Source organism: Oryzias latipes, chromosome 1 (genome assembly GCF_053564925.1).
Source record: "Oryzias latipes strain Hd-rR chromosome 1, Olatipes_Hd-rR_3.1".
NCBI lineage: Eukaryota > Metazoa > Chordata > Actinopteri > Beloniformes > Adrianichthyidae > Oryzias > Oryzias latipes.
In genome coordinates, this window is record NC_136237.1 from 11,988,895 (window position 1) to 12,011,358 (window position 22,464).

General features: G+C 42.2%; 1 protein-coding gene across 1 annotated transcript in view; it reads left to right on the forward strand.

The window, feature by feature from the left end:
* The window catches only part of LOC144988229 (complement C3-like), a 233,677-nt gene that overhangs the window by 147,603 nt on the left and 63,610 nt on the right, over positions 1 to 22,464 (forward strand). Inside the window, exons 4-11 of the mRNA XM_078938394.1 lie at positions 17,268 to 17,362; positions 17,450 to 17,538; positions 19,521 to 19,603; positions 19,683 to 19,770; positions 19,844 to 19,946; positions 20,041 to 20,161; positions 20,256 to 20,371; positions 20,499 to 20,645. Of these exons, the coding sequence (XP_078794520.1) occupies positions 17,268 to 17,362; positions 17,450 to 17,538; positions 19,521 to 19,603; positions 19,683 to 19,770; positions 19,844 to 19,946; positions 20,041 to 20,161; positions 20,256 to 20,371; positions 20,499 to 20,645 (842 nt within the window). The remainder of the gene's footprint in view (positions 1 to 17,267; positions 17,363 to 17,449; positions 17,539 to 19,520; positions 19,604 to 19,682; positions 19,771 to 19,843; positions 19,947 to 20,040; positions 20,162 to 20,255; positions 20,372 to 20,498; positions 20,646 to 22,464) is intronic.

Genomic DNA, 22,464 nt, shown 5'->3' on the forward strand with positions numbered 1-22,464 from the left:
TCATTTTGAGGTGTGTCGGCTCATCCTACTTGGAGCAGTGATGCTCCAAGTCAAACATGTCATTTCCTCTTGCCAGCAGGTGGCGCTACACCTGTTCCGGATTCTTCCACTGCAGATGTGTTCAGAGTCAGACTGCAATCATGCACATAAATTTTGGATCAAATTGGATTATGCATGGCTGAATAATGGCCATTTTTCTTTTCATGGCGTGTTTTCAAAATGACCTCGAATTTTGACGCGCCGCCACGGTCACAAACAACCGTAAAAACTTAAAAGCTTTGCAATTTAACATCGGACATGGGTCTAGTTTACAAAACCAAAGTTTGGAGTCATTATTCATAAATCTCTAGGAGGAGTTCGTTCTAGAACGAGACCTGCAAATGTCCAAAATGCAGCAAAAATGACATATTGACATCAATATAGCAGACTTCCTGTGCAACTGACAGCTTGGTCCCAAGAGACTTTTTTGTAGGTTTCCATCTGCTGGACATTCCTTGAAAAAATCAAGCTTGTATGTCAAAGCCTGTGGCGGGGCTCGCCAAAACAAATTTTGTAGGTGGCGCTATCGAGCCATTTTTGTGCACCCATGTCAGTCTCCCATAAAATATAAAATTTTTCGCGACTCCTGATGTGTGTGCGAAATTTGGTGAGTTTTGGGGTATGTTAAAGGCCTCAAAAAGGCAACTGTTCCGTCGGAAGAAAAATAATAATAATAATTAAAGCTACAAGTAGCATTTAGCGGGCCCGAGCACGTGCGACCGCATGGCACGAGCGACCGCCCCGTGAGCAACGCCCTGCTCGAGCCATTCTCGTCGTTTTTTCGTGTCCATTCTGGAGCTCCAAGCTATTGTTAATACGACAGCAGCCTGGGGGGGGGGGGGGGGGGGCTGTAATCTGTTGCCTTAAGGGACAAAGACTTTTGCATATAGCATGAAAAAAATTCAAGCAATGATGATAATTGCTATCACTGTCCCTAAGGATGAGAACAATAGAACTCATTCAATTTCCACTACAATGTCTAGATGAGTGTCAGCTATGTCTGATAACTTGGCCAATTAGCTGGACCGGGATCTTGCAAAGTGCAGGTGGTTAACGTCCAGTGTGATGAGTCTGTGGACGGCAACAGTTCAGCATAGCTTTTGGTTTCCACAAGAGAAGAACTCCTGACACATCTGCCCTAACAGACAACTACAAGAGGAGTTGAAATGTATAACACGGTGAAGGAGTTTTTGTGCAGAAAAAGGTACAATTAGAAAAGCTGGTAGCAGTGACTGCAGATGGGACTCCTGCTATGATCAATAGACAAACAGGTTTCATCACTCACTGTAAAGCTGACCCAGACTTTCCAAAATGTCTGCATTACTGTTGCGTCATTCACCAGCAGGCCTTATGTGCAGAAGTGATTGGCTCTGGACATATAATGACTCTTATTCTGAAAATCGTAAACAACCTCAGCTGCAAAGCAAAACAGCACAGGATTTTTAAGGTGCTATTGGAGGAGATGTCTGTTGAATATGGTGAATATGAACATTGTGAATCTGAACTTGCATTCTTGACTGACATTACTGGAAAACTAAACCACTTGATCTGCGAGCTGCAAGACAATGGCAAAACTATTTTTTTTTTGACCAGCCTGCCTTAGCCAGTGTTTTTCTTGTGGGGATCTTTTCTGCCAGGGCTTGTCAGCTTGGTCAGTGGATGTTGCTGCAGTTGTCTCCCTTGCTGGGACAGCTGGAGTTAAACACAGCAGCTCACGGCTCTGAAGTGGACCCCGTTGCTGTCCCAGTCTGGATGGGCACTGTGGCGATGTTCCAATGGCCAGGCTGGCTCCTGGTATAAAGAGATTCCCAAATACCATTTCCTAACCGCAGAGCCAAGGATGTGTTTACATGTTTAGGTCAAAAATGTGATGGACAGCTTCATGTTGTCTAAACATGCCACCCTGTTATTAATCCAGTTGATATGGTTCTCCATCTGTGTCTAGGTGATAGAAAAGCATTTTTTTTATATTTAGAGCTCTAAGCAAACAAACAGTTGTCTATATAAAAGAGCTTTTACAATTGTGCACTTTTAGCAGGTCTCTGAGTTCATGTGACCAATGTATGGTGGATTTTCACAGACCTTGTTTAAAACTGAAGGTGAGAGAGACTTAGAGAAATGGCTTCATTGTTCTGGAGTACTTTGTTTCATCCACAGAAGAGTAGAATTGGTGATTGATTTTGAAAAGCTGCTGAAAAAAGTATCTTTTTCAAATTGCAATTTCTAACTTGGGTTTTACATTTTGTGTTCCATTTTTTGTGCTTTAATTGGGAAGCATTTGTTATTTGTTTGGTGTTTTTAAGGTTCTGCAAATATACACATCATTTTTTAGAGACATTTGTTATCAGTTGTGTTTGTTGATTTGTAGTTTAATTTCATTGGATGTATAGATGTCGTGTGGGGGGGAGGCTCGAGAGCAGGTAGGACCCAGGCGCAAAGACGGGAGGCAAACGGGTTCAGGGCAAGTGGGTTTATTTAACTAACAAAAAGTGCTGCAGAGCAGGATGACAAAACTAAAAACAAAAACTTACTGTGGCATGGCAAGGGACATGGACGCCAGACAAGAAGACGTGATCAACATGAGCAGAAGTTAATGGACCAGCACAGGAGGAAGGCAGAGACAAGACTTATATACAGACAGGGCAGACAAGACACAGGTGAACACGATTAGGGCAGATGGGGACCAAAGGAAGTAAAACTCAAGAAACATGACAAGACAGGAAACCTTTCAAAATAAAACAGGAAACAGAACCAAACAAGACAGAACAAGAACTAAAGCGAAAAAAAAAGACAACAAACTGAAACCATGACAATAGAAAGGAAAAGAAGTTCAAACATTGATTATAAAAAAGGATATAAGAGATAAAAAAAAAGAAAAAGGAAAAGAAAAAAGATAAAATATTGATTTAATTGCATTTTGAATGAATAAAAAACAATGATTAATAGAATCAGAAATCAGAAAAAGTTTTATTGCCAGGTTCAGTAGAGCGCACTTTACAAAACGAGGAATTTGACTTGGTGTATAGTGCAATTAAGAATAAGTTAAAAATTAAGTTAACAACAACAACACACTATATACAGTAGAGTAAGGTGAATTAAAGTGGGAGCACAGATGGGCTGGGATGGTGGGGCCTGTAAGTGGCACCGACAGTCCTTTGGTGGGCGGGGGGGGGGGGGGGGGGGGAGGGGATCACCTGGGGGAGTTGGGGTACTGTTCAGCAGGCTGACTGCAGTGGGGAAGAAGCTGTTCTTGTGGCGCGAGGTCCTGGTCCTGATGGACCGGAGCCTCTTGCCAGGAGGGAGGGGCCGAAAGAGATTATGTCCTGGATGAGAGGGGTTGGCTACAATCCTGGCTGCCCGCCTCCAGGTCCTGGAGATGTGCAGCTCCTGGAGAGACGGGAGGTGGCAGCCGATCACCTTCTCTGCTGAGTGGATGACGCGTTGCAGCTTGGCCTTGTCTCTGGCCGTGGCCGCAGCGAACCAGACTGTGATGGAGGACGTGAGGGTGGATTCGATGATGGCGGTGTAAAAGTCTACCAGCATCTTTTCAGGGAGGTGAAACTTCTTCAGCTGCCTCAGGAAGTACATCCTCTGCTGGACCTTCTTAGTGATGGAGCTGATGTTCTGCTCCCACTTGAGGTCCTGGCTGATGATGGTTCCCAGGAAGCAGAAGGACTCCACAGAGGTCACCGGGGAGTCACAGAGGATGACAGGGGGGAGGGGGGCTGGGGCCTTCCTGAAGTCCACTGTCATCTCCACTGTCTTCAGAGCATTAAGCTCCAGGTTGTTAGCGCTGCACTATGACACCAGCCTGGCTATTTCACTCCTGTAGGCCGACTCATCTCCGTCAGAGATGAGGCCGATGAGTGTGGTGTCGTCAGCAAACTTCAGGAGTTTGACAGACAGGTGACCAGCTGTGCAGCTGTTTGTGTACAGGGAGAGTAACAGGGGTGAAAGGACACAGCCCTGGGGGGATCCGGTGCTTGTGGTCCGAGTATCTGAGACGAGCTTCCCCAGCCTCACATACTGCTGTCTGTCCGTCAGGAAGTCTGTGATCCACCTGCAGGTGGAGTCAGGCACATTCATCTTGGAGAGTTTTTAATACTAAGTCTAGACAGATTTAACACAGGTTTTTGGATGAAAAAGGATTTTTTATAAATCATCTGTTACACTTTTAAGTCTGAAAAAAATATGGAAGGCAGCAAACACAGATCCCTACCGTTTTTAATTTTTTTGTGCTGATATTTGAAAGATAAGTTATGCAAAAAAATAGGTGTTTGCAGTTTTGCCTAAAAAGACGTTTTCGGACCTTTTTGGATCAAATGTTGTCTAAAAGTTCACCTGTAACTTCAATCATTCTGAATTTTTTTAGGAAAACTAAACCACTTCAACTGTGATCTGCAAGGCAATGGTAAAACTATATTTTTTATGGAACAGCCTGCAGTGTTTCTTGTGGGGATCTTTTCTGCCAGGGCTTGCCGGCTTGGTCGGTGGTTGTTGCTGTTACCAATCCAGTTGATATGGTTCTCCATCTGTGTCTAAGTGATATAATCAGAATCAGAATCGTTTATTGTCATTGTACATGGGGATACAATGAAATTGCAGCAGCCTTGGAGTGAAGGAGTTACATAAAATAAAAATAAAAATAGAATAGAAAAAGAAATACTGTATTTACAACTCTTAACAAAAAATGAACAATATGGACAGAAACTGTTAAATATTAAATATTTGTGAATAAAATAGAATGGAATTACATGAGTTGCTGTGAGCACAGCTTAATAAATATCAAGTTATTGCACAGTGACCCGGTTAGACAGTCAGGATATTGCACGCATTGTAGTAAAATTAGAGTGAGGTGTGGTTGGTGGACGTATGTGCATTCCGTATGATAATTGCCTGTGGAAAAAAGCTGTTTCTTAGTCTGTTTGTCCTGGTTCTGATGGACCTGTACCTCCTTCCAGAGGGCAGCAGTTCAAACAGAGGGAAAGCAGAATGGGTGGAGTTAGTGGTGATGCTAGTCACTCTGCTGAGGCAGCGAGACTGGTAAATGTCCTTCAGTGAGGGGAGGGGGCAGCCGATGATCCTCTGCGCTGTCTTTACCACTCTCTGGAGACTCTGCCGTTCTGCTTCAGTGCAGTGGGAAAACCACACTGTGATGCCATAGGACAGAATGCTCTCAATGGTTGAGCGGTAGAAAGTTACCAGCAGCTCCTGGCTGACGTCGTTCCTCCTAAGTTTTCTCAGGAAGTGCAGGCGTTGCTGGGCCTTCCTGATGACAGTCATGGTGTTGTTAGACCATGTGAGGTCAGCAGAGATGGTGGTGCCCAGGAGGGTGAAGCTGTGGACCCTCTCCACACAGTTTCCATCGATGTAGAGTGGGGGTGGATCTGTTCTGTTTTTTCTGAAGTCCAGGATGATCTCCTTGGTCTTGGTGGTGTTCAGGATGAGGTTATTAGCCTGACACCACCTTGAGAGTTTCAGGACTTCGTCTCTGTAGGCCGTCTCGTCGTCCCCAGAGATCAGCCCCACCACAGTAGTGTCGTCTGCAAACTTCACCACGGTGTTGCTGGTGTGGGCTGGTCTGCAGTCTGCTGTGTACAGTGTATACAGCAGAGGACTCAGCACACATCCCTGTGTGGAGCCTGTGCTCAGCGTCCGGGTGGAGGAGAGGTGGGGGTCAAGTTTGACTGTCTGTGGTCTGTTTGTCAGGAAGTCCTTGATCCACGAGCAGGTGAGTGGGTGGAGTCCTAGTTCAGACAGTTTGTTGACCAGAATGTCAGGAATGATTGTGTTAAAGGCTGAGCTATAGTCCACAAAGAGCATCCTGGCGTAGGTGTCTCTGTGTTCCAGGTGGCTCAGCGCAGTGTGGAGGGTGATGGAAATGGCATCATCCGTTGATCTGTTTGCTTTGTAAGCAAACTGGTGGGGGACGAAGATTGGAGGGAGGGAGTCTTTGATGTGTCCCAGGAGCAGCCGCTCCAGACACTTTGTGATGACAGCAGTGAGTGCAACTGGGCGGAAGTCCGTGAGGAAGGCTGTGGATGAGGACTTTTTGGGTATCGGGATGATAGTGGATGACTTCAGGCAAGCAGGGATGAAAGCCTGAGCTAGCGACAGGTTGAAGATTTTTGTGAAGACCTGGGAGAGTTGATCGGCGCAGGCCCGCAGAACCTTTCCGGGAACTCCATCAGGTCCCGCCGCTTTCCTGGGGTTTACCCTGCTGAACATCCGTGCCATCCGTGCCACGTCCATAAAGGCATTGTTTTTATATTTAGAGCTCTAAGCAACCAAACAGTTGTCTATATAAAAGAGCTTTTACAATTGTGCACTTTTAGCAGGCTGAAAAAATTATCTTTTTAAAATTGCCATTTCAAATTTGGGTTTTAAATTTTGTGTTCCATTTTTCTGTGCTTGTATTGGAAGGATTTGTTATTATTTTGTTTAAAAGTGCTACATATTGTATATACACATAATTTATTTAGAGAAATTTGCTATACGTTGTGTTTTTTGGTTTTGTAGTTTAATTTCATTGGATTTATATTAAGGAAAAGAAGTTGCAGCATTGATTAAAAAAGGATAAAAGAGACATTTACTGTCTAAGTCTTATGTTACATCTGTAGAACTGTACTGAGAGTTGGGTTTTGTTTTGGAGCACATTCATATGTTTTGTTTGTAAAAAAAAAAGATAAAATATTAGGTTAATTGCATTTTACATGACTAGAAAAGCAATGATTATTCATAAAAATCTATGAAAGACATACAAAACAAATGAAAAAGCAGTCTGCCCTCCCTCTTGTGTCTAAACTCTTGTCACCTCACTTCTGGGTTAGTTAGCATATGAACTGGCAGCTGGTGTGTGTGTGTGTGGGGGGGGGGGTGAAATTTGACTCCAGCAACAGGGATGATTGAGGAGCAGGCTGCAGCATGAGGAAAAGACTTAAGCATGTAAGAGGAAATGACATCCTACAGTTGACCAGTTCATTTTATATCTGTAAAGAATATTCAAGAAGCATTTAGACATGTTCAGCTATATGCGTGTGAAACTTGGTGTGGATATTTGAAGCATAAGTAATTTTAAAACACACTTGTTTGGAGTCCAGACGGAAAAAGCACAGGTTTTGGGATGAATCAGGATTTTTTTAAAATCATCTGTTTCACCTGGACTTCTGAAAAAAATATGGAAGGCAGCAAACACAGATCCCTACATTTAAAAAAATAAATGGTGTTGATATATGATGATTAAGTTATGAAAAAAAATAGGTGTTTGTAGTTTTGCCTAAAAAGACGTTTTCGGACCTTTTTGGATGTAATGCTCTCTAAGATGTCACCTGTAACTTCAATCATTCTGAATTTTTTTAGGAAGCAGTAGCACATAAATGCCTATGAAAGTTGAATTCTTGGTGCTGATAACCTAAACAGAATTTATGCTAAAAATCTTTGTTCAGTCCAAAATTTCATTAAAAAAATCAAGTGATGAAGTTTCTCGTAGACCCTATAGTGTTACATATCAAAGCTGGAGGTTATTAAAGGCATCTAATTCTGAAATCTCAGCTTCCTGAGACAAACGGCTGATTTATAATAAATTTCTATTATTTGGGTGCACATAATCGACCACTTCCTGTTACGCAGGCACCGTCAGGTGTACACCCATGAAACTTTACATGATGAGAGAGGACCCTTCTGAGTATCTCCAGTTTTAATTTCATGCACATCGGACAAAGCAAAGAGAAAATACAGGGCAGAATGTGCCCAATGCAATAACTAGGTGGCGCTATAGAGCTCGTCCAAGATTGTCATATCCATGGGTTCAGAATAGAAGCTTCATCATATCCATTGAATTTCAGTGAGATTGGACAAGGAATGTGCACGTGAGAGCAACTTTTGTGTGCATAGCGAGATGCCCAACTTTGCCGCTCTGTCACGACCACACCCCCGCATTGAAAGTTATGGTTTTTTGTCAGAGTAAACTTCAATGGCTTTTCAACAGGTGGACGTCATTTTCAGGTGTGTCGGCTCATCCTACTCGGAGTAGTGATGCTCCAAGTAAAACATGTCATTTCCTCTTGCCAGCAGGTGGCGCTACACTTTTTCCAGATTTTTTCACTGCAGATGTGTTCAGAGTCAGACTACAATCATGCACATCAATTTTGGATCAGATTGGATTATGCATGGCTGAGTAATGGCCATTTTTCTTTTCATGGCGTGTTTTCGAAACGACCTCCAATTTTGACGCGCCGCCATGGTCACAAACATCCATAAAAACTTAAAAGCTTTGCAATTTAACATCGGACATGTGTCTAGTTTACAAAACCAAAGTTTGGAGTCATTACTCTCAAATCTCTAGGAGGAGTTCGTTCTAGAGCGAGGCCTGCGAATGACCAAAATACAGCAAAAATGACATATTGTCATCAAAATATCAGACTTCCTGTGCGACTGACAGCTTGGTCCCAAGAGACTTTTTTGTAGGTTTCTATCCGATGAACATGCCCTGTTAAAATCAGGTTTGTACTATAAAGCATATGGAGGTGCTCGCGAAAACAAATTTTGCAGGTGGCGCTATCGAGCCATTTTTGTTTACCTATGCCGTTCTCCTATAAAATATGAAATTTTTCGCGACTCCTGATGTGTATACAAAATTTGGTGAGTTTTGGGGTATGTTAAAGGCCTCAAAAAGGCGACTCTTCCGTCGGAAGAAAAAGAATAATAATAATAATAATAATAACTCTAACAGATACAATAGGGTCCTTGCACTCCGTGCTCGGGCCCTAATAATCCGAGTAAATACAATAGGGTCCTTGCACTACGTGCTCGGGCCCTAATAAACCTAACAGATACAATAGGGTCCTTGCACTCCGTGCTCGGGCCCTAATAAACCTAACAGATACAATAGGGTCCTTGCACTCCGTGCTCGGGCCCTAATAATAAACCTAACAGATACAATAGGGTCCTTGCACTCCGTGCTCGGGCCCTAATAAACCTAACAGATACAATAGGGTCCTTGCACTCCGTGCTCGGGCCCTAATAAACCTAACAGATACAATAGGGTCCTTGCACTCCGTGCTCGGGCCCTAATAATAATAATAATAAACATTCGAATTACAATAGGGTCCTTGCACTCCGTGCTCGGGCCCTAATAAACAAAGTAACTTGTGCACACGGAGAATTGGATGGGTTAAGGAACAGACATGCTCTCATTGCTGCAATCACATTGCTTTCCAAACTGGCTCAAAGGTGAGTCGAAAGAGATGCTGTGAGGCAGTGGTCACCAACACAGGTCACCAACACCAGGTCCCCCCTAGTGGCCACATAAGGCGCCCGCAGGCCTGTTCTAAAAATAGTACAACTCACCAGTGGGCTGCACCTACAGTTTACTTTTACAGTATTGTGTTGCTATTCTTTGTAAGACACACTTGCATTTAAATAGATTTTCAAGTCTTGGATATCAGAGAGGACTTTTAAGATCGTTGATTAGCACGACCGCCGACTGAACCATCAGCGAAACGCGGCCATAGCTGAGGACAGAGAGAAGTTCTGGCAAGCTGAAGCCCAGTGCCTCGAATCTGCATCTCAAAATAACAACAAAAGCAGCATCTTCAATCTGTTGCGTCAAGCCCACGCATAAAGACAGCCCTGGTGAAAGATGCCGATGGTAAACTTATTACAAATGAAGACAACTGCCTTAAGCGCTAGAAAGACCACTTCAGCCGCATCCTGCAACACAGCAATGTCTCAATCAACTCCATCAGCCCGGAGGCTGCAAACAGTGCTGCCCTCAGTGCTGTTTGTAGAACAGATCTTATTACATCTCAAGAAGTCAGAACCGCTCTAAAATATCTTGAGAACGGGAAAGCTCCTGGTATTTGTGCCATAACTGCCGAGATGCTAAAATCAGGTGGAGACGTCATGATCGAGTGGCTAACCAACATCTTTAATGAGGTGTGGGAGTCAGAGAGGCTTCCAATGGACTGGACTAGAGGGGTTATCCTGTCCCTCTGAAAAGGCAAGGGTGATAAGCTGACCTGCAACAACCACAGAGGCATAACACTTCTTTCCATTCCTGGCAAGCTCTTCACCAGGACCTTGCTCAACCGTGTTCTCCCCGCCATTTGAAACAGCCGACGTCCCAAACAGGCTGGCTTTATGCCCAACCGCTCCACAACATATAGCATCTCTGCCATCCGTCTCCTCATAAAGAAGACCTATGAATGAAAGATCGCCATCTCTACATTGTGTTCATAGATTTAAAGGCTGCATTTGACACCGTCTGCCATACCTCACTGTGGAATATCCTAAAGACCCTTGGAGCACCACCCAAGATTGTCTCTCTGTTTAATCTGCTATACAGCAACGCAGAAAGCTAGCTCTGATAAATCAAAGGAAGAATCAGAAGGGATCTGCTGCTTATCTGAACGACCATCTGACCAGAAGGAATGCTGAAATCTCCAAACATGCACGGCTTCTCAGGAAGCATAAGCAGATTGAGAACACTTGGGTTAAAGGCTGCAGGATTTACGTCAAACCACTCGGTCCACCGGATCGGTCCAAGGTTCTGGTTGTGAACACCATGAAGGACTTTGGGAAGTGTTTGATCACGATCGTCTGCACCAACTTGCAGTAATAAATGAAAGAGCCAAATATAATTTCAAGAAATGTGACGCCTGGATTCATCGCTTTCGATTTATCGCCTTCTCTAAATCTGAAGTGACCCTGATTTTCAGCAAAGTACTGATCTGCAGACAACTTGACCTTAACTTTCAGCTGAAGAAGGACACGGACCTTAATCAAATGTCTGCAGACATAACATTGAAAAGAACTTAAAAACTCTGTTAAAACCAGAATGACGGCTGTCAATCAACAGAAGAAGGAATATCAACCTTGGTCATTCGATAGATTATGGACCCTTTTTTATTTCGTTTCACAGCATAACATTATAAAAAAAAATGCTTAATCAATTATTGAAAATGGTTACATTGATAGATTTCAAATGATATTCTTTCACTTGCTCATGGTTGATCCTAATGTAACAAAATGTTGCACATATTTTAACTTTTGACACTTGATCGTATTGCTATGAAGATTTTTGAAACAGTGTAATGTCTATTTCACTGATATAATATTATTTTTTAATCATTATTTTTTTAATCAACTGATCTGCATTTGCCATGTTGATTTCTGAAATAGTTTTTTTTTACATAATAATTTAAGTTATTCATCTTTGGCATGTGCTTTATTGATACTTCAGAATTATTAATTTTGTCTGGTTAAAGCTAGGAAGCGGGTAATGATAAAATCATGTAATAAAATGGTATATATATTCGCTTCCTTCCACTCCCTTTCAAGCAATATTTATTACTATGTCTAATTGTCCTAAGTTTGATATGTACGTGTATGAATGTAAAACTGATGATTGTATTATTTTTGTGTGTTATTCTTATTTGATTGCTTGAAATAAACCATTTCAACTCAAACAATTCAAAATCAAATAATTCATCAGCAGGCATCATGTGCAAAAGTGATCGGCTTCGGGCATGTGATGGGCAATCCCATTCTGAAAATCATAAACAACATTTTCTCTGTGGATTTACAGAGAAAAAAGTGAAAAAAGTAAACAGACTTGGGCTAAAACAAACAAAAAAAATAATCCCAGACATTGTCAGTGGAAACATGGCAGTGCCATAGCAAAGTTGAATATTAAAATATTGAAGAAATGTGCTCAATACAAAAGTGCGTTCATGACATGTAGCAGTTATCATTTTGTTAAAAACGCTGTAGATTTGGTCCTTAGTTCAAAATGTGGCAAGATTTAAAAATATTTAAGTTGATTTTTCTTGCATTACATTAACATTACATTATTGATAAACATGGTGCAACATAGGGAAAACGGGACATTTTTCCTATGAAAAGTAGTGATGTTAGGGATCATCTGAAAATGTAACAATTACTGAGATTAATAAAGTGCTGAATATTTATATTTTTTTCCCGCCTTGTTGTCATTATTAATGATTTTTGGGAGAACTCATTAGTGATGAATCTTTTCACATTTATGAATATTATTAATCATTATTAATATATAACTAAAGTCAAACTGAGCAAATTTGTTATTTCAGGAGAGCCTATCAAATTGGTAGCCGTTCGTATGACTCAGTACCCATGAAGTAGCTCTCAGTTTCCAAAAGATTGGTGACCCCTGCTGTAAGGAGTCTTTTCATCTGGCGGAGCAGCAGGTGAGGAACAGAGCAAAACCTCTCCCTGAGTACTGATGCGTCGGTTGTGAATGAAACAACTCTAGAGGGGCTCTTTGGTGTGAAAGACAAGAGCAGACTCCTCCCTGTGAGCTGTTTTTTTTCTGTATTAATTCAAGTTGCATTACTTTTTTTTTTTTCTAAGATGCACGTGACTGTGTCTCTGGTCAATATAAGTTGGCTCATATTGGGGGACAGTTGTTTCACCAACCGGAGGTCAGTCTAGCAACTGTCCCTGACCTACCCTCCTTCCTCATTTTTTTTTAACTTGTCCTGTCCAACAGCTGAGCTGAAGGCCCCTTTTGGTGGACATATTTTTTCTGTTACAACAGAGGTTTCTGGATGTTCTAACACACTAGGTGTGCATTTGTATAAACCCCTTCTAGAATATAGGCTAAACTTTATTTATATAGATTACATTTGTCTCCTTTGTTGTTGGACCAGAATAAAAAGCATGAGAGGAATGATGGGAGGGATGTTGGAGACAGGGGGTAAGAGCACAGAAAAAAGGGGAAAAGGGGAGTTAAGGGATCCTGGAAAGTGATTACAGAGGTGTGTGTGTGTGTGTGTGGGGGGGGGGGGGGGTGGGGGTTACAATCATTAAGCAGCATGATGCTGGAGGATTCATTACTGTTTGGTGTGAATGTTAGTCAAAAGGTGGGGGTCTGTCCACACACATACTTAAGTGTTACAAACATACCTGTTGGCCCCAAAAATCTTCACATACAATCATGTCAACATGTACTCAACGAAACTACAGTTGACACTTACATATGCGTACAGACCAAGACATGTAAGGCATTTTATTCTGTCACACATACTATTTGTGCAAAGTGAGCTGACACCTGTGCTCAGGTGGATGTTTGTGTTCTACTGAGGTAGATGATCGAATGCAAAAAGAGGGAGAGTGCCCGGCCGTCCAAACACCAAGACCCAGCCGAAGCGAAAGCGGTTGCCAGGGCCCCCTGATACTGGCATATTATAGCAGATAGAGGGAATCTGTCATGATACGGATACGAGACAGACCCAGATGCTGGAACCCGGAAGGAAAACACAGGTAAGTGAAGTGGCAAGTAAAGGATTTATTTTCCGGTTAGTCGTGGGGGTGATGGTGAGAGGCAGGTCCGAACTTGAATGAGGCTCGAAAATCTTGACTTGGACTGACACTGCCCCTGCCAGGGGCCCAGTACGGGACCCCACCTCAAGACAGCCACCCAGTCCCAGACGAGCCACCTACCATGACCTAGGGGTTCCAGGTATCCCCGCTGCCCAACCCCAGGCACGAGCCAGGGCCCCCCCAAGAGATATTCGGCCCATGCTGCAGGCCACCACCCTCCCACCCCGCGGAGGAAGTGGGGGTCCCTGAGGAGCATAGTTAATATTGGCCGACAAGGCTCACCCACTGTCGGAATCTTGGAGGGGGGGGTGAATGCTCGAGGGCAAGGACCAGAACCCGCACCATAGTAAAATGGACACCCCCCAGGCTTAGATGGGATGTGATCCCAGGCTAATAGTTTTGTCAGAGAACTCAGGGATTGCTTTCCCTGCATGTAGAAAGGCCTGCCCGGCACTGAAAGCCAGCACCCAAGGGACAGAGCCCCCGTTGCAGGATACGACCACTCATTAGGTTGATGGGGAGTCAGCAAGGGATAATGGATCTTTGGGGGAGGAGCTACTTGGCAGTGGTCCCCCTCTCATGGTTGCCGAATGGATTTGGGCTGTCCCGTCTCGAATTTAATTGGACCTTAGACACTAAGGATCCTTGGAAAGAGGGGTGCTTGGACTGAGATGTCCTCTCAGTGCCCTACCCACCGATTTTAACTGCACCCTTTAGTACACACGCCCTTTACCCCACAACAATATGCTCTCCAACCCCCAAAAACACACATATATACATTACACAAGTAAGGTGAACATCTGATATTCTTTCCCCTACCCCATACCTGGCAGGGAGAACCGAGCTCTCCGCAACATTGGCCATGTTCCTTGGGTGCTGGCTTCCTGGCTTTCTGAATCAGGCGGGTCAGGTTCAGACTCTGCAACAGGCGTGTCCATGGTCTGGAACGTGCGGGTCAGGCCAGCAGTTGGCTGGCGGGTCGGGCCGGGAGTAAGGAACTGGCGAGTCAGTCCAGGATTCAGGAACTTGCGGGTCAGGCCAGCAGTGCTGGATAGTCGGGTCAGGCCAGCCGTCAGCTGGCGGGGCAGGCCAGACATCACCTGGCGGGTCGAGCCAAGGTGCGTTCAGCACCCCCAAAGGAGTAAAGTCGAGATGGGATGCGTTAGGGACCACCTTCAGAATTGAGACAAGATGGGGTGCGTCTGGGACCACATCCGGAACTGAGAAGAGATGGGGTGCATCAGAGACCGCCTCCGAAACTGAGACCACATAAGGTGTGTCGGAAACCATCAGAGGAACTGAGACGAGATGGGGTGCGTCGGGGTGCCCCACCGGAACTAAGCCAAGACGCCGAGAAAGGCATCGACGACTACCCCTCCCACAGCCAGACATCTCCCGTCGGAAATAGAGTCAGGGAACTGGGCCCAGTCAGCAGTCCAATGGTTCCTAGTCCTCTCTGCCTCCTGGCAATATGCCTCCAAGAGCCGCATGTCACGCTCTGCTGGGTACAGGAAATCATCCGGCTGGTGGACATCCGGCTTCATCACAGGACTGGGGGACCAGGGGTCCACCAAAACCTGGTCCTCCCTGCCTCCCAGCAGAATACTCCCATTGGCCACATATTCCTCTCTGCTGGGTACCAGTTAGGCTGATCCATAATGCCATGACGGGCGGGGGTTTGAGGGAGTACCCAGATGCAGAGAGGAGGAGGCAGGAGTTCCAATTGAACAAGGTCTTTAATTCAAATCTAAAAAAAATAATAATAAAAAAAAACTGCTATGCAGGCAAACGAAACTCGAACAACTCGAAACACTCATCAAAACTATGGACCAGCACAGGATGAAGAGAAAGACAGGACTTAAATAGACACAGAACAGACGAGACACAGGTGGAAACTATCAGGTCAGATGGGGACCAAAAGTAAAGCTCGAAACCTCCACACACAACAGGAAACCTTTCAAAATGAAACATGAAACAGAACTAAAATAGAACTTTAAAAAAAAAAAAACCAAAGAACTCAAACTGTAACAGTACTCTGTACATGTTGATATGTTTGTGTATGAAGATTTTTGGAGCCAACATGTATGTTGGGCCCCCAGCCCCCTTCAATATCCCGCTCTTTTCTTCCCCCTTTTTCTTTTCCGTCCGGTTTAACAAAAAATGATTACAAATATATCAATACAAAGGTCAATAAAATGTTACCAAAATTACAAAAGTGGTTTATACAAATATACACCTTGTGAATCCGAAGATAAATAAACCCCTGTTTTAAAATATGTCCAAACACAAGCCTTCTTCTCTAAATGCTCAGCTGTTGGACAGGTAAAGTAGGTCAAAAAAAAAAAAAAAAACAACAGAAAAGAGAATTAATGTGGAGGTATTGAACAGTTCTTTGTGTTTTGAAAAGAGTGTGTCATGACGCTCTTAGCGTGAGGACCCAGATGCTGGAACCCAGGAGGATGACAGGTTAGTGTTTTTGATGAGAAAAGGATATATTGTTTCTCCAGGGATGGTAGTGGTATTGTTGGAGGAGTTCCAGACTTGAGGACAGCTGGTGGCGTGGCTGGAGGGCTTAGTGCGGTTTGTGAACCGTGGAGTCTTCTGGCTTCTTCTGAGCAGCAGAATGGCAGGGCGCGCTGCCGTCACTCATGAGATGATTAAATCCATAAGGGGTAACAAACCGGTCGTTGAACTGATGAGTGAGGTCTCCTTTTAAGCAGCATGGCAGATGAGCTGAGTGGCGTCAGCTGGTGGCAATCAGGGAGCAGAGCAGGCAGAGCTGGAGGGGGAGGAGTCTGACAGGCACCATGACAGTGTGGCTTACTTTCAGATTTGATATATCTGACTAAAAGGCATACCAGATTTTTTCCTCATCTCACTTTGGCATAGACCACTTGTAACTTAATTTTGTGTCATTTTTCATACTGTTGTCTGAATTTAAATAAAACCAAGTTATGTCTTCAACCAGGTTCATACTTTGCATTAAGTCATTGCTTTCAAAATAAAGTTAAATGAAAGACAAGAGGCTCATGCTGTTTTCCCCTTAAGAATTTGTATATAAGAGGAAAATAGTTAACTAAATTAACAAGTAGTGAATGACTTTTTCAAATAGTTAATTAGTAAAGTAATTTAATTACAAATTTGATCAAGAAACTAAGTAAAGTAATTAATTACTTTTTATAAGTTATTTACCCAACACTGAAAACAAGCATGTACACTAACACTCATTTACATGTGCACAAACTTTTACACATCTGCATAAACATCCACAAAAACTTGCACAAATATTGATGAACATGCATAAACATGTATAAACATTCACAGACACTCATTTTAATAAATATTTTCAAACAGATGCATAGGAATGTCCTTTTATTTGCATGAATATTCGATCATGGATTGGATCGTGGCAAATATGTAAAAAATAATGTAAAACACTCCTGTCAAGCAATAACTCAAACTCTAATGAAAATCATATTTAATGGATACAATGTGTAATGTGTATGTGTTCTGTATGTGTTATATGTTTCTTTGAGATTAAAGACATTCACAATATTATTTTTTTCCAATCAGCTTATGAATTTATATCTTATGGAGATTTAACATATCTATGTATTTTTGCTTTAATGGTCTTTTTCTTTGTTTATGAAAACAAAGTAGCAAGCAATGATGCTTGAAATAAACCAATAAACCTATAGCTTCAGAAACATTCACAAACACAAACATTTACAGATGTGTACAAACTTTTAGACAGATGTGCATCACATCTACATTCAGCCACGTTTGCATAAACATTCACTCACGGATGCAAAAGCATATGTAGAAACATGAGACAGACAGCAGATGAACAAAGTGTGTGTGTTTTTTAGTGTATTACAGAATGTTTGGAGTGACCCCTCGCATGGAGCCAGTAGAGAGACTTAATGATGCCCAGACTGACACCTCTATTTCCATCGAGATTGTGGTATTCTACTTAATTCTTTCATATTTTTTAATTGGACTTTGATCATTAAATAGACCATCAGAAACACCAAATGTTGTCTGACCACAGACCCCTGAAGGCATCATCCTACCATTGGACCCTGTCTCTCTGAAGTCAGGACTGCACTCTGGAGACTACCAGCTGAATGAGATTGTCAGGTGAGATCTTCTTCAATGTGCTCAAATGAAAACTTCAGCAGAACTGGTGGATACAGAGTGATGGCAAATGAATACTGTTATGTAGATACTAAGACAAACTAAAAAAAAAAACAATACATATAGCTCTAAAGTTGGTAAGGACTTGTATGACAAGTTGGACACAGGGAGGTTGATAATCTCAATTGAATTTTTCCTGGTTAATGAAAGGTTAATAAACCTGTACAGGTGAGCTATAGAGATAGAAATGGAAGGATGTGCATCTGGTAAAGATGATCAAGGACTGGGATGGAAATGTGTTGACAGGTTTCAAAACTGTGATGTAAAGATGGAAGGAAAACTTTGACAAACTGATGAATGAGAAAAAAAATGTTAGAAAGTACAAGATGGAAAATATGGATGTTGAGGAGAAGGAATTGCATAAAAGTCTGAAATGAGGAATGCAATAAGGGGGTGATGAGTGGGAAGGTTCTAACAATATATCTGTGGAACTATGGCAATGTTTCAAAGTGGTGGCAGTAGAATTTATGACTGTTTAACAAGATCATTGCAAGAAACATGATGCATGAGGAATAGCAGAAGAGATAACTGCTTGGTTTTAAAAGAAGACAGATGTTCACAGTGGTGGAAACTACAGAGGAATAAAGCTAATGAGTCACATAATGATGTTATGGGAACGAGTGGAGGAAGTAAGGATAATGTCAAAGAGAGCATTTGTTTGCAACAATATGGATTTATGTGAAGGAAAAGCACAACAGATGAAATACTTTATTTAAGAATGCATTTGAAGAACAAAGAAAGTCACAAAGTGCTTAATAATTTCTTTTTATATCCAGAGGAAGTCTTTCACACAGATAAAGCCGTAGTTTTGCATTAGAATGTCTGGAGTGACAGAAAAGAATGTTTGAGTTGTGCAGGACATCTATGTGAGCTGGAAGATAGTGAGTTTTTCTGTAGGTGTGACAAAGGTGCCAGAACAAGACAGAACATATGTATGTAAATGAGAGGGACAGTAACAGAGATGAAGAACATGGAGAGGTTTTAGTGCAATGTGGAACAGAAGTGAAAGTGAAGTGTGTGCAAGTAGGTTTGAACAGGTGGAGCAAGGTGTGTTATGTAAGGAAAGGGTGCAGCTCAGTTGGCTGGTTGTAAGAAACCTGGATTTGCTTCCCAGGGCTGCAATGAGCTTAAAACATTTGAATCCTACGGCAAGACCCTTCACGCTGCTGCCTATCTGGGTCTCCCTGTTGTGTTGTGTCAGGAAGGGCACAAAAATGGGGATCAAAAACTCTGCCAAAGATTGTGGTCAACCACCAATGCGATTCAGTAAAAGCTGAAAGATGAACAACATGTAAGGAAATGGTGTCAGCCAGAATGAAAGGAAAGTTGTACAAGACAATGGTAAGTGCAGTCATCCATTTATCCATCCCTCCATTTTCTTCCACTTACTTATGTCTGGGTTGCAGGGACAGTCTAAAGGAAAAGTCTAAAATATGCCCAGAGCAAGTTGAAGGCATTCAAAGGTCGGGAGACATAGTCTACCCAACCTGTCCTGGGTCTTTCCTGGGGTCTCTGCCCGGAACACCTCCCCAAGGAGGCACTTATAAGAAAAAGGCAGACCTGCAGATGTTGAGGTTCTCTTTTGGAGTGACAAGGACAGAATCAAGAATAAGAAATTAAGAGGGATGGCTCATTTAAAATGTTTAAGAGATTAATGCTGGAAACCAGATTGAGATGGTCTGGAGAAATTCGAAGGAAGGACAATGATGATGCTGAGGTTGGAGATACAAAGAAAGAGGATGTACAAAGAAGACATTAATGGACGTAAAGAAGGAAGACATGAGGGTGATTGGTATGAGTGCAGAGGAAAGGAATAAATGGAAGCAGATGATTCTCACTGCTGCCTTCTGCAGAGCTCTGTTTTAGCATGTGTGCTTCAAGACATATTTCCATTTCCATATTTATTATAATGTGTGTCTGTGTAGTCCTGGACTTTGGGAAATTGTGGCAAAGTTCCAGAGCAACCCACAGGAGAGCTTCTCTGCCAATTTTGAGGTCAAAGAATATGGTAAAGTGTTTCTTATAAACCTTCTTGCTTACATATTTCTCTTGAAGGACCAAAACAAACCTAAATACATTTTTCACAGTGCTCCCCAGCTTTGAGGTCAAGCTCTTCTCCCTGAGATCTTTCTTCTATATCGACAGTGAAACTTTGGAGATTGACATTAAAGCCAGGTGGGTGAATCTTGTGTGAAACAACTTGTGGCATTGAATCCTGTTTCCATGGTAACTTTTGTTTGGTGTGCAGGTATCTTTTTGGACAAGAAGTAAATGGAAATGCCTATGTTGTGTTTGGGGTCATGGACCAAGGCCAGAAGAAGAGCCTCCCTGACTCTCTATCTCGAGTGCCGGTGAGAACAGATTGTACATTTTTCCAATTCCGTCATGGTGATCTTTTTGCAATGTTTCAGAAAGTCAGAACTGCATGTGTCTTTGGGTCCTTAGATTGAAAACGGAGAAGGAAGAGCAGTGTTGAAGAGGGAACAGATCACAAAAACCTTTCAGGATATCAATCAGCTTGTGGGCACCTCCATCTTTGTTTCTGTTAGCGTGCTGACAGAAAGCGGTAAGATGAAGACAATCCATCCTCATGTCAATCATGTTGCTTCAAAACGTGGCTGAAAGGACTTCATTGTTTAATTCGTTGAAATGTTTGACAGGGAGTGAGATGGTGGAGGCAGAGCTAAGAGGCATCCAAATCGTCACATCTCCTTACACCATCACCTTTAAAAAAACTCCAAAATATTTTAAACCTGGAATGTCCTTTGATGTGGCGGTAAATCATTCACCTACATTTGTGACTTTTGACTTTAACATTTGTTGCTCTGAATCTTTGAAAAATGTCAAAAGAGAAAAGTTGAACCTTAAATTGATGGTTTAACCTTTCTTTTATTGGATGACAGATTGAAGTTTTAAATCCTGATGAAAGTCCAGCAGGGAACATCCCAGTGGTTGTAACTCCTGGTCCTGTAAGGGGCTTTACTGCAGCCAACGGCATGGCGCGGCTGACCATCAATACAGCAACACAGGATGAAAGGCTGTCAATCTCTGTAAGACCAAACCACAACAATACAATGGAAAAGCTGCTGCAAATATCACACAACTTTTCAGTTTATTTTGTTATAGTTCAATGTAATTTATGTTTAGCTAATTTCCGTTTAGGTCAGTTTAGTGTAATTAACTGAAATATAACTGCTGATCAGCAAGAATTTTTCTTCAATCCAGTTTATTCAATAAAAATCAGCTCAATGCAGCTCAATTCAGTTCAGCCACTGATCTGTTTAATTTCTTTTATTTAAATCAGTTCAGTTCAATACAATTTTTATGGAGCCCGGGACCTGACATGGGTAAAATGCATATATAATTTGTTCCAATGAAATAACATAAGGTTCCTACAAAATAATTAATTCGTGGGAACTAATTAATTATTTCGGTTCCACCTATTAAGAAATTCGTAGGAACAAAATTTTTTCACGTGGGGAGCGAACTATGCCCGGCTACGACGAGCTGCGGGCAGCCGCGGATCTCTTTTGCTTGTCATGCCGGCATCCGAGCAGCTGGCTGGCTGGCAGACAGCCGCTGCGGGATGGGATTGAACAGGTGTAATAATATCAGGACGTGTTGAGGTAACTTGTCTTTTATAAACATGCATGTTAGCAGTCGCTTTACATCCGAAGGCTACACGCTACCTATCCCATCATACATCACACATATACCATAATGCATTTCGACCAGGCAAAGTGTCCCTTTAACTGTGGTGCATTGACATACAACAGGACAAATTTATATTGGAATATTATTTCGTCGGATCAACTGAATTATTTCATGGGATTTAAAAATAATTTTGTGGGAACAAATTTTTTATTTATTTTACCCATTTCAGCTCCTGGGCTCTGTAAATTTGTTATACATTTATTACAATTTAAAAGTTCAAAAATTCAATTTAGTGTCATTTACTTTTTTTAAGAATAAATACAACCCTGTCAAATTCATTTCAGTGGAGCATTGTTCACTCTAAACCAACTCAACTAACATCAGTAAAGTTGGGTTTGAAGTACTTTAATTAAAAACCAAGTTAATTCAATTCAGTTTCATTCAATTCAATTCAGTTTGTATATATATAGAACAGGGGTCATCAACTTTTTTGAAACTAAAAGCTACTTCATGGGTATTAAGTCATATGAAGGGCTACCAGTTTGATAGGCTCTCCTGAAATAACAATTGTGCTCAGTTTGCCTTTAGTTACACTGACAACAAGGCGGGAAACAGATATCAGTATTCAGCACTTAATTAACCCTTGTGCTATCTTAGATGACCTCACCCTTACTTTGATGTGTTCTCCCTACCATGACAAAGGTGGATAAAGGTGAAAAGATTTCATGTAATCCATGGACACCAGTGAGGATCACAAATCATTGAAGAGAAAAGGTTCAGCGCACTGTCTTGTGGGTCTAGATGACCCAACTCCCAATGTTAAAGTGCCTAGGATAGCACAAGGGTTAATCTCAGTAGTTTTTACATGTTCAGATGATTTCTTACAGCACTACATTTCATAGTAAAAAATGTCCCCATTTCACTATGCTGCACCATGTTTATCAATATTGTTTGTAACCCTTGTGCTATCCTACCCACTTTAACATTGGGAGTTGGGTCATCTAGACCCACTAGACCCAATTTTTCTTCAATGATTTGAGATCCTCACTGGTGTCCAGGGATTACATGAAATCTTTCCACCTTTATCGCGGTAGGGAGAACACGTCAATGTAAGGGTGGGGTCATCTAAGATAGCACAAGGGTTAAGGTAAGTATCCGTGGCGCAGCTATGGTCTTTCTCACGCGTGGTGAATAGATGAAGAAGACATCAGAACA